At 41.0% G+C, this 12,357-nt stretch overlaps 1 protein-coding gene across 2 annotated transcripts in view; it reads right to left on the reverse strand.

The window, feature by feature from the left end:
• Positions 1 to 12,357, reverse strand: part of EDARADD (EDAR associated death domain) — a 61,850-nt gene that overhangs the window by 8,527 nt on the left and 40,966 nt on the right. For both annotated transcript variants that reach the window (XM_018558853.1, XM_018558852.1), the window contains exon 4: positions 401 to 489. In XM_018558853.1, the coding sequence (XP_018414355.1) occupies positions 401 to 489 (89 nt within the window). The remainder of the gene's footprint in view (positions 1 to 400; positions 490 to 12,357) is intronic.

Below are 12,357 nucleotides of genomic sequence, written 5' to 3' on the forward strand. Positions count from 1 at the left end.
GTAACCTAGATGCTAGATATATGCATAATACATTTTAATAGCATATATAAATATATATTACGGATGCACCAATACCCAGGTGAGACCCAAACGCAGCCCTGGTGATACCTGCATGCAGCCCTGGTGAGACCCAAAAGCAGCCCAGGTGAGCCGGTTTCCATTCTCCATTGCTGTATAATCCTGGATTGAGTTACAGTTCTTCACAATTATAAAGAAACTGCCCTAAACTCATTAGTCTGTATTGTTTTAGAAAACATATCACATGTCCCTTTAAGAAAAAGTATCGGTAATTGGTATCGGCAAGTACCTGAGGGAAAGTACTTGTGCATGGTCTTGAAAAAAATGGTATCGGTGCATCCCTAAAATAAATAAATAAATAAGTATATATATTGTGCCTTACCTGTTTTATTCTGTCCGAATCTGGTATTGGCGCTAAAGAAGAGTCAGCTTCTTCCACCACGACATCGTTTCTTGAGCATGTGTCATCATCTACAGAATGAGAACAGATCAGAACTTTGTCTTTAATGTATATCAACAATATATAAAGTGATCCATTTGCAACTTTTCAGCTCAAAGGTTAAATATATTAAAAACTAGAGTAATATTTCAGCTACAAAAAATAAATGAAACTTTCAATATTTCGAGTGGGGCTTTGGGCCATGATGGAAAATCTGTAGGTCCGCACCACTGGCGTGTCAAGACATCAAAAAAGGTAGCAGTTGATTCAGCTTGCCAGCATCTACAGAAATTTTTTTAATTAAGGGTGTGTTTTCCCCTTTAAATTTATGATAAACCGTATGCACATGGATGCAGTTAAACCTTCACACATCTTTAGGGGAAATGAAAACTATGTGCAGTCGCATGCAACATGCAGGCTTGTCCCAGTACTCACCAATGCGGGTGCAGTGCAGATTTATGTACAAATTAAGTGTAAAAAAGGATGAAACCGCTGAGAATGTGGCACTGGACACATATACACAGCAACTTAATTGAGTTTGTAGAAATTATACATAGTCCTGACCAGATCTGGTAGACACAACTTTATACATCGAGCTTAGTAATGCAGTCCTTTACACTGAACTTTCCAAATTCAATTTTTTACGTTGAGGAGCTTCTTTCAAAATCTAAGGCTACAAGGGAAGATTACCTTGTTCAACCCCTCCTCACTCCTGGCCATACTTATTTGGTGTGAGTGGTTCTTCTGTTTAACAATTGGTCCCCTTGAGTATTTTTTGAGCATCTTACGTGAGCTGAACAACAACAGACACTGACTCTTTTCCTATGTGGAGCCAGTGTATTTAGCACATCTTGGGGTGGCTCCTGCCACATACACGTACATCAGGACTTAGTAATGCGCTGGGCTGACGTGTGACAGTTTCATTGTCACACGTCGGCTCGAACTATGAGGTTGAGTGAAAATCTCTCACCTCATAGTTCTCCTTTAAAATTACGCGCACCAGTGAAATTGCAAAAAAACTACCATACCTAAAATTGCCCATACGCGACGCTTTAAAAGCTTTTACCACTCATTAATTTAGTGTTAACAGTGATTGATGGCCCTAGAATTATTGTTTTCTCTCCGGCGTTTGTGGTGATATTTAACATGTGTGGCGTAATCATCATTTTTGCATGCAGGTGCATCCAACACATGTCTGCCTTTATGTGCGTGTACAGGTGAAACTCGAATAATTAGAATATCGTGCAAAAGTAATTGCAGTAGGTGCTGCAAAAGGGGCCCAAACCAAGTACTGAGTACATATGCATGCTTGTACTTTTCAGAGGTCCGATATTGTTCTATGTACAATCCTTGTTTTATTGATTGCATGTAATAATCTACTTTTTTGAGGTTGTGGATTTGGGGTTCTTGGGGTTTTCATGAGCTGTAAGCCATAATCATCACAATTATGACAAATCACAGCTTGAACTATCTTGCTTTGCATGTAATGAGTCTATCTCATATATTAGTTTCACCTTTTAAGTTGCATTAGTGAAATAAATGAACTTTGCACAATATTCTAATTATTCGAGTTTCACCTGTATGTAGGGACGAGGAGATTTTGACAAATATTTTTGTGTTTCCAACATTTTGGAGTTCTCCCTAACTTTTTGTCTCTGAGAAGGGGTCTTTTGAAAAGAAAGCCAGATGAAGGTATTGTCAGTTGAAGAACTGTGATATCTGTGAGAGGTAATAAATACTCATAAGTGTTAAACTTGCATGCTTGGCATGCATTGACTTAACATGAAAATATATATATCATGCCGGGTCCACTTCAACTTACACATTAGTTGCCTGTAAGGAAACATGACAAACGCTTTAGCGCATTGGAAATACACAACATCCACAGCCACCCTTTTGTCTAACAGGGTTATGCACAAAACGGTGAAGAGTTTGGAGAAGGAAGGATAAGTGAACAATCTAGGCCAAAAGAGCTGACATTTTTCCAATTCAGCTCACTTTCCAGTTCAGCTATGTTGTCCTAGTTAACTACTCCTGGCTTCAAACTCTTCACCCTTGTGTTAATAACCTTGTACGTTTCTGCTTACTTCCACAAAAAGGAATGAAGATTTGATAGACAACTTCCAGTTTTAATTAATCTATGCTGGTTACTACTTATGCTATTTATTCCAAAAAAATACTCTTGTGTGTGGTCTTTTACCAGTTCCTTTAAATATGTTCACTACAATAGAATGTAAACCTTGAGGTCTGATGTTACTGGATAAAAGGTCTTTATCTCTTTTTAAAGCAGAGCTTAAAGGAGAACTATGAGGTAAATGTTTTTCCTCATAGTTCTCCTATGGGTCATGGGAGGACATAAACTACACTTTTAGGGGTTTACTTATAAATGTTCTGCCCAACTAAACACTAGTAGAATGATGAATTTCCTTTGTTTCTCTGCTCAATCTATAGGCAAGAATGCCATGTAAATGGCATTCTACCAGTGTATAACTTGGTGAGAACTATGAGGTGAGTGCTTTTCACTCACCTCATAGTTCTAGCCGACCTGTGACAATGAGACTGTCACAGGTCGGCTCAGTAGATCGGGAAGTGAGCGAACACATACCGGCGTTCGCTCACTTCTCGATCCTGTCACGGCTCTCTGCCGTGACAGGGGAGGGGCTGGATTCCCCCCTCCCCGCTCCGATCCTCCAGCGCTGACTGGCGGAATGGACGGGGAAGGGGGCGGGTATAGCTGGCTCTGCCTCTAGATAGGCAGAGCCAGCTGTCACTCACGCAGCTGGGCGGATCCAGACATAATTGTCGGGATCCGCTTCAGCTGCGGCGTCTCCGTATACTGCGAGCTGTAGCTCGCGGTATACTGCGGGGTCTCAGTATACCGCTAGCTGTAGCTCGCGGTATACTGAGGTTAGGGCCCCGGAGGACTCTAGTTTGTGTCCTCCAGTTACCCTAAGGAGAACTATGGGGAAAAGCCCTAACCCCATAGTTGTCCTTTAATTCATGTGCCCCCTTTCCCTTCTTGCCTCAAGGCTGTACATATTAAGTTCCTGCAGTGTTTCCTGATATGTTTTATCCCTCAGTCCTATTACCATTTGTGTTGCCTGCCTCTGGACTCATTCTATCTTATCAATATCTTATTTCTAAATAAGGTCTCCAGAACTGGATGCTATTCTATATGAAGACTAGTGTAAGCTCTGTATAGTTAAATCAAGTCCTCCTTCTTCCTGCTGCTGTTTCTGGAGATGCACCCCAGCTTTCTATTTCCTTTCCCCATTCCTTCCTCATGGTCTAATATGAGTTATTTTTTGGAGAGACCAAGTCTTTTCACTATTAATATATGCAAAGAACTTTATGGGACTTTTCCTACTCACAGCAAACTGTTATTCATTTTCGGCTTTGTCTGATTTACCTTTGTTAGCTTAAGTTGTACTGTTTGTAACTCAAATTAAGGCAGTATTTCTCCAATTTTGTATATTTTAAACAACTGTTTTATATTGTTTATGACGCTTAACACTAGAAGTGAGCCATACAGGTTTTGTCTTTAGGGCTCATGCACACAGATGTAAAAAATGGTGCATTTTTATCAGCACGTTTTTATGGATTGCATTGCTTACTAAGGTACTCATTCACACATAGTTACATAGTTACATAGTATTTGAGGTTGAATAAAGACATATGCCCATCAAGTCCAATAACATAAAGTTTTAACCCTAATTTCTGATGATAAACAGGCATTTGTTTGTACTTAAACAGATATAACAAAATGTTATTTAATGTGATATTTACCTGACTAAAAGGGAGGAAGCAAATAGGAGATGTGCATAAAGTTCAGTAGAGTTTAGATCCATTAAAAAAAAATAAAAAAATCTGTGTCTAAGGTGCTGTGCATGGACCATATTGTACATTGTACACATGTAAATGTTTGTGCTAACATTTACATGTGTACAGTGCAAATGCACTCTCTTGGAGCTGCATGCATCCTAGCAACAAAGGATTCTAGGCAGCAGGATTTAGGCGGCTTGAGCGCTCTATTGTCCTAGCAGCTTTGTGCTATATGTACACATGTAAAGGTTGCACAAACAGTACTTTTGTACCCTGTATAGAGCAATTTATACGCAGGATCTTGTTGCCAGCTTCTGCCAGCAAGATCAAGCATTCCAGTTGTTGCCTATTTTCATACGGCTGTGTGCATGAGCCCTTAACTTTTTAAACTTATGGCTCAGAAAAATAAATTGTATAATAAGTTTAAAAAAACACTCCCATTTATCTTCCATGTCTTCTATTGGCAAGATTTCTTCTCAATCTATGTTTTGGAGAGTGGCCCTCAGCATTAGAACGTTATCACACTTAAAGTATATGTACAAGATGTATATAAAACAATGAACATCTCCTATTTGCTTCCTCCCTTTTAGTCAGGTAAATATCACATTAAATAACATTTTATTATATCTGTTTAAGTACAAACAAATGCCATTCAAAGCTGTCCTGTGTCCTTTGCACATTAGTCATCTCAAGTCGATGTTCGAGCCGAATGTGAGTTCGACTCGAACATCGCTAGTTTGTGTGTTCACCGAGCTGTTCGCCTGCCGAGCGCCCCATATGGCAATGTGCCTTCTGAAGCCATAATTGACTAAAGCCCACAGGTCAGGTGCAAGACTTTGCCCAATAAGAGCACAGAAAACTGTGAGAGCCATGATTGGGCAAAATCACGATGACTTTGCCCAATCATGGCTCACCTGTTACAACTGTAAACAGTTGGGCGGAGCTAGCTGTCACTGCTCAATTTTTGGTTTTTATTTTTTAATAGAGGAAAAATCCTTTGTTGTGTTTTTTTCCCCCTTCAAATAAAGAATTTTTGATTAAAGTCTAATGTTTTTATTTAATCTTTTATTTAACCATTCACAAGGGGGGGGGGGCTGCATTAAAGGCGTACCCTGATGTGAATAAGCCCCCTGCCCACACCCCCACAACCAAAGCCCTGCTAAAACATCCTGGAATTTTTACAGATCTGGAACGTAGGAGATTAAGTGGAAGGTATATTTTTTAAACACTGGCACATAATTATAAAGACAACAGTCATAATTTTTACGTTATGGTTGTTAAGCAAGACTGGGCTTAAAACAGATTCAGAACAAATTAAATGCAACATGCTATTAGGTGGTCTCAGGAGGTCTAAATTTTAGTACCGCTCCATTGTATCCAAATCCATCCAAATCAGCAAAAAGTTCATAACTTCTTCACAAACAGATGTCAGAGGAAAAAAAAATGCCTCTACATAAGCTCTTTATCATTATTCCCTTTAATTTGTATACAGGTGAAACTCGAATAATTAGAATATCGTGCAAAAGTAATTGCAGTAAGTGCTGCAAAAGGGGCCCAAACCAAGTACTGAGTACATATGCATGCTTGTACTTTTCAGAGGTCCGATATTGTTCTATGTACAATCCTTGTTTTATTGATTGCATGTAATAATCTACTTTTTTTAGGTTGTGGATTTGGGGTTCTTGGGGTTTTCATGAGCTGTAAGCCATAATCATCACAATTATGACAAATCACGGCTTGAATTATCTTGTTTTGCATGTAATGAGTCTATCTCATATATTAGTTTAACCTTTTAAGTTGCATTAGTGAAATAAATGAACTTTGCACGATATTCTAATTATTCGAGTTTCACCTGTATGTTGTGCTTAAATAATTAGTACATTTTGTATGTCAGCCCAAATCTGAGTATGCTATTCTGCCTAAAAATAAGTCTTACCGTTGAATGTAAGTGAATAACTTTTTGTGACCATGAGTACGTAAAGTTCATTTAAGTCTAATTACAAATAAAGAAGCCTAGCCATGTCAATACATGTATCTAGCAACTTCTTCCATTCATTCCCTTAGGCACACAGCACAAGAACATGGCCTCCTTCCAGAATAGGATGAAACTGATTAAAATGCACAATTACTAATACATTATTTTCAGAATCACTTAGAAGTATTTAATCAAAATCTGAGTAAAGCTGGAAATTCTTTCAATAAACTTATTGAACTAAATAGTTGTTTCACTTTGCTGCACATCTTAAAACTTAACTCTAAATGTGATTCTGTGTTATCATTAATACATTATAAATAACCATTAATTTCCAGGTTATTTAAAATGTGTGCATGCCATCTACTATACATACACTATTTCTCAAAAGGAAACTACAGTAGCTTTGTACACATTTTCTTTATTATAGTTAGGACTAAAAAAAAAGTAAATAAAAATATGACATATTATGTATTAAACATTGGATATTTTTTCAAATAGGAGGTAAACCAGGATGGTGGAGCGCAGAGCCGCCATCAGGGGGGTACGGCCGATACTCATGTAAAGGGCCCAGGCAGCCTGGGGGCCCGTTTTGGACCCTTACATGGGTATTTGCCGATGGTGAGAGGCAAGGAGGAGGCGGCTGAGCCCCCCGCAGCGCTAGAGGAGGCCTGGCCCTAGCAGCGCCGCCGCTGTTCTGATGTCGGACCGGCCGGAAGTGACATCACATCACTTCCGGCCAGTCCAGCGGCAGAGGAGGCCAGGTGTGCAGGCAGCAGGAGGAGCTGGGAGGGAGGTAAGGTAAGAGGAGCTGGGAGGGAGGGAGATGCAGCCCTGACCAGCGCACCTGAGACCCCTGCAGAGCACACCATAGAGAGTCTCAGATGGGCTATGCAGCATCTATGGTGGGCTCTGCAGGGTCACTCTCAGGTGAGCAGTGTGGGGTCTCAGAGTCCTGCACATTACAAAGCCCTGGGTCCTGATACACTGATCGCAGTTGCCATGCTTTAATGGCTCCAATGCAAAAAATAAATAAATAAATGCACTTTTTTATTTTATGGAGAAGTGTGCATTTAGTATTTTTTCTAAAAGGTGGAAATTCCCTTTAAGGTTCTACATTGTATGTACACCCAAAGTAAAAAAACAAATCTTTCTCTGCCACAATTATGACAGTAAGAGTGTTATGTTTTCCAGAGATAAACTGTTAGCTGACAGCAGGTCAATGACATCAGCACTCCTAACATGAGCTCTAACCACACCAAGCAAATATAATGTTTGGCTTCGGCTTTATCAGGTATACATGCGTGCTGCTGTTTACCACAGTTATCTCTATGAAAAAACTACAAAGATCACTTTGGGGGCTGTTCACTAATAAAGGAAAATACATTAATGAAACATTTTTAAAATTAAAAAGTAGCCTTCAAGGAATAAGGTCCTTTTCTTCCCTCATTCTCAGAATAAGTCTTTACTGGTTTTAGGCTAGATATAGACCACCCAATTCTTGCTGAGCTGAAGGTTTTCACTGATAATTCAGAAGTGTTAGAGCCAATTAACAAATCATTCTAAGGGTTATTTCACTATTGAGCTGAAGGATTAAACCGATGCTTTTACTAATCCTTTGGCTCGCTTCGGCTGCAGGAGCCCTTCAGTTCAGCAAAACCGAAGGTCTGTTGTATGGGCTATTCACAATAGTCCGTACAGCAGCCAAAGTACTCAGTCAAGCTGAAGCATATGCGTTCAGCTCGCCTAAGCCGAAGACACGCCAAAGCAGACTGTTCTCCCCACAAAATGTAAACAAATAGTAAAAAAAAAAAAGTGTGCGGTCCCCCTTCCCATTCATACCAGACCCTTAAGGTCTGTTAGGAATGTTAGGATGGACCCCAAGTAAAAAATAAAAAAGTGCCTGGGGTTTCATATCAGGCCTTTTAGGTCTGGTAGGAATTTTATGGGGGAAAAACTGGGGGGGGGGGGGAACATGGGGTTCCCCCCTAAAATTCCAAACCAGACCCTAATCCGAGCACTGGCCTGGCAGGGCAGGAAAGGGGGGGATGAGCGAGCGCCTCCCTCTCTGCGCCATACCAGGCAACATGTCCTCGGCATTGGGAGAGTGCTTTTCCAGGGGGGACACTGTACACTACAGTGTATTACAGCGTCATCTGGGTCCCTGCTATGATGAGTAATTTCCCAGTGCTGTTAAAACACAGAGAGTCACTTGCTAAGTATAGCTGCCATTCAGAGAATGCCTATTATTTTTCTCAATTAATACTATGTGTAACCCCTATATACATATGTTGCTACGTGAATAGCTAATAATTAGATTTTAATAATTAACTAACCTTTGCACTGTCTGTGATGCAGGGATATGTGGGAATTGCAGTTTGGAGACCATGACAAGCCGTGCTATGGGGAGAGTGGAGCCTCTGCGTCAGTATTTTCCTACTGATCACTTAAAGGTAGCGTATATCACCTCCCTCCTCTTTGGCAGCAATTACTCCACACTGGTGGCCCCTATCACATCCCAGACTCGAAAGGGAGCTAACACGAAAACCTGGCCCCAAAGGCTTTTTAAAGCTTTCCACAATCTCAATGCAGCCTTCCTTTCTGCATCCTCTTACGTTCAGACATTTCTCAGCCCTTTTTGATGGAAGTAGATGTCTTCTTTCTCAGAGTAGGGGCCATTCTACTCCAAGTCCATAACGGCAAGCTCCGTCTGTGTGCATTTTTCTCTAAAAAGTCCATTGGGGAACCGGGAACTCCTGACTATTAAACTTGCCTTGCAAGTATGTTAAAGCTTGCACTATCTGTGTACAATCTAAGACTTTCATATATACCCGAGCTGCACTGCTTCTACCTCTGCCAGTTCCTGATGTATCTTGGCACTGTATTTCCATAGACTTTATCTCTGACCTTCTTCCCTCTGCAGGTCCACTGTCATTTGGGTAAATGCGTCACCGGCTTCCCCTTCCTGGTCTACCTTGGGCTCCCAGCCTTGCCACAATTTTCATCAAGGAAATCTTCGGCCTCCATACTTTGCCCTCACACATCGTCTCACAGGAAAGTTCAATTTATGGCTCAACATTCAAGGTTCTTTGGGAGTTTGGTAATGTCGGACGATCCTCTCAAGGGTTTTGTCTGGTTAGAAGTGCGATGGGTCCCATTTGAATATTGAACTGGTAATGTCTTGGGACTCAAAGTTAAACCAGCAAAACCAGAGGCTCTAAATTGAAACCTACCTTACAAGACTGTAACCCGCCTATGATTTGGGAATTAAATTATATCACCTTTATTGAGAAAACTAAAAGAAAGAGATAGAAACATGATCTATTTACAATTTATCTTGGAGGTGTAGCATTAACACTACTCTGAAAATTTCAGGTCCCTTCCTATCCCAACACCTGTAGGAATCCTTAAAAAATTGAGTGTGTGATATCAAAATTATATTGGGTGCACGGGGATGTGGGCTTTCCAGTAAGGTTCCTCACCCTAGGAAGCTACAAGGAGTCCCACACATAAGATATTACTACCAAGCAGCACAAATAGCACAGATTTCTGTACTGTATTTTTATACATATTCACCTAATTGAATAAAATTAGAGAGCTTGTGGAGCATAATAAATAGATCTCTTGATGTGGATAACATTGAAGCCTTGCTGAAAAAAAGCAGTTTAACCTAAAATAAAGGCCCTTTCAAAATAAAATACAATATACCCCCAAAAATAAATGAAAATCCCCAAATCCTGTCCCCCGAAAAAAAAATCTAATTTTCCTAACGGGAAGACTTGCGTCAAAAGAAAAAAAGTTGATATGAATAGAAGAGCAGCCAAAAGTGACTACTGGCCTTAAATCAACTGCAAAATAAAATTAAAGACAAATAAGCTCACAATAATTTAAAAAAAAGGAGCAAAGGGGCTGACTGCTCAAAGAGGTAGCAATCAGAATTAAAGTATATTTTATGAACCTAATCTTTGCCTATACAGTTTGTTAGCTCTCCCAATTCTTTTGCTGCAACAGCTTCCAATACACTGACTCTATTACTGCTCTGTGTCCCCTCATTTATAGTGAGGGTGCTGGCACAAAACAAGGCCCCCAATATTGCCCCTTGTATAAGCAAGTTGACCAAAGTTCAAAAGCACTTGCAGGGCATTATCATTAGAGAGTAATTATGGCAGGCGAATTACCGCATTAGTTCGCCAGGTCCACAAACTAAAAACAGGCTGGGTTCACCTAAAATTCATGTCCAGCCTGAACCTGAATCTCATGCCTAGTGATGACAAGACAAGCCCTTAGTTAACACATTTCTTGAAGCACAGTGAAACAACAGAAAATTAACTATGACAGTAATTTCCTCTAAATATATTAAAGTTGGCCTCATCTACCCACCTCAGGCAAAGTATAATGTTTCAGGAAAAGTCTTTCTTTTTTCACTAAGAACATCAGTATGTTGTAAAGGAATGTGAACCTGGAGATATTACATTTATGATATGCTTTCTGATTAAATCAGTTTGTGGTTATGGAGCAGTATACACTGAAATTGTCCTTAAACATAAACTAACATTAAACTGATCTCAGATGTCCATGTATCTACTGGATTGTAAGCTCTCATGAGCAGGCCCTTTCTAACCCTCCTGTATTGAATTGATTTGTAAGAAATACAACTGTGGTAAAAATGAACGGAACAATATACAAAAACAGGATGGTACATCCGACACCAGTTTGTTGATACAGCCTGACCGGCACATTAGATTATCATCACTATACATTCTATCCCAGTATCATTGATACTCCACAGGTTTCTCGCCAATTCAAGAATCAATTTTAATCGTTTTAATAGCTTTCATATAGCATAGACACAAAACAGCAGACAAACAGAACAGTGAAAACATGCAAAGAACGCAGGTCCTCAGGAATCAGAGTGGAATGAAGAGTAGGCCAAGGAACCCCTCGTCAAGGGTCAGACGGGCCGGCAAGAAACACATATAGTCAGAAAAAGGAGAGAAGGCACAGAAAAGAAGAGAGCCAGTGGCGAAGAGCAGCCCCCCCCACCCCCTCAAGCCTTAGCTTCCGGACAGGCCGAATTGTATTCCTGGGAAAAGGTATTCATGCCAATAAAACCAAGTACGAGTAAACTTTCCTTCCTGATTGTGTAAAGAGGCAGTTAGGTTTTCCATCAGCTTTATCACCCGTGATTTCCACAAATGGAGGAGTTGGCACACCGGACCGATCTGGTAGGTTGTACAATGCTTCATAATAGGTGCGGAAACAGTCTGCTATATCGGAAGACTTGACCGCCTTACCACCCCCCTCTCGAGAAATGCAGGGAACGTATGTTTTCAAGGATTCTTCCCTCAAAGATCTAGCAAGGGCCTTCCCGGGTTTGGTACCGAATTTGTAGAAAGAGCAATGTCCCCGTGCAAGTTGGGCCTTGGTCTTATAAGCAGAGCGGCAAGCTTTCCACGCAATATCTTAAGTTCCGAAGCGTGATATTGAGCCAACGACCGTTTGTGGAGTGTCTCCAGGCGTGAGATCTGGCATATGAGTTGAGTAGTGCGTGCATGTCTGGCGCGCTCAAGGTATGTCCCCCTCCGAATCAGAAGGCCTCTAGTCACACATTCATGGGCTTCCCAATCCACAAGTGGAGAGGATGTAGAGCCCTGATTAACGGCAAAGTATTCTTCAATTGCGCTCTAGAGTTCTGATTGAAAGGGTCCATCTTGTAAGAGGGAATCATTGAGCCTCCATCTCCTAGCCCAAAAGGGTACCGGAGCCCAACAAAGAACAAGCGTGGTCGGGAACCATCGAGGTGCCGATAGAGGATCATGGGATAGCATGAAATAATCTATTTGGGAATAGGATTGATGTGGATAAGGACTCCTTCATCTCCCTCATCTCTCCTCTCATTATCATTGTGAAATGTGATGTGAATGAGGCCCAGCCACTTTTAGTTGGTAAGGATGCCAGGAGGGTACAGGAATCAACCTCCAGCCCCCCTTGACTCATGTGGGCAGTAGCAGACCCTGTGACTCCTGGAGGCAGTGGGTAATCGATCCATCACACTGCTCCTACTGGTCACGGTCCCCTGCCCCAGCTGATGTGGAGGGTAGTGGGG

The sequence above is a fragment of the Nanorana parkeri genome, unplaced genomic scaffold, assembly GCF_000935625.1.
Source record: "Nanorana parkeri isolate BGI_ZX_2015 unplaced genomic scaffold, ASM93562v1 scaffold363, whole genome shotgun sequence".
NCBI lineage: Eukaryota > Metazoa > Chordata > Amphibia > Anura > Dicroglossidae > Nanorana > Nanorana parkeri.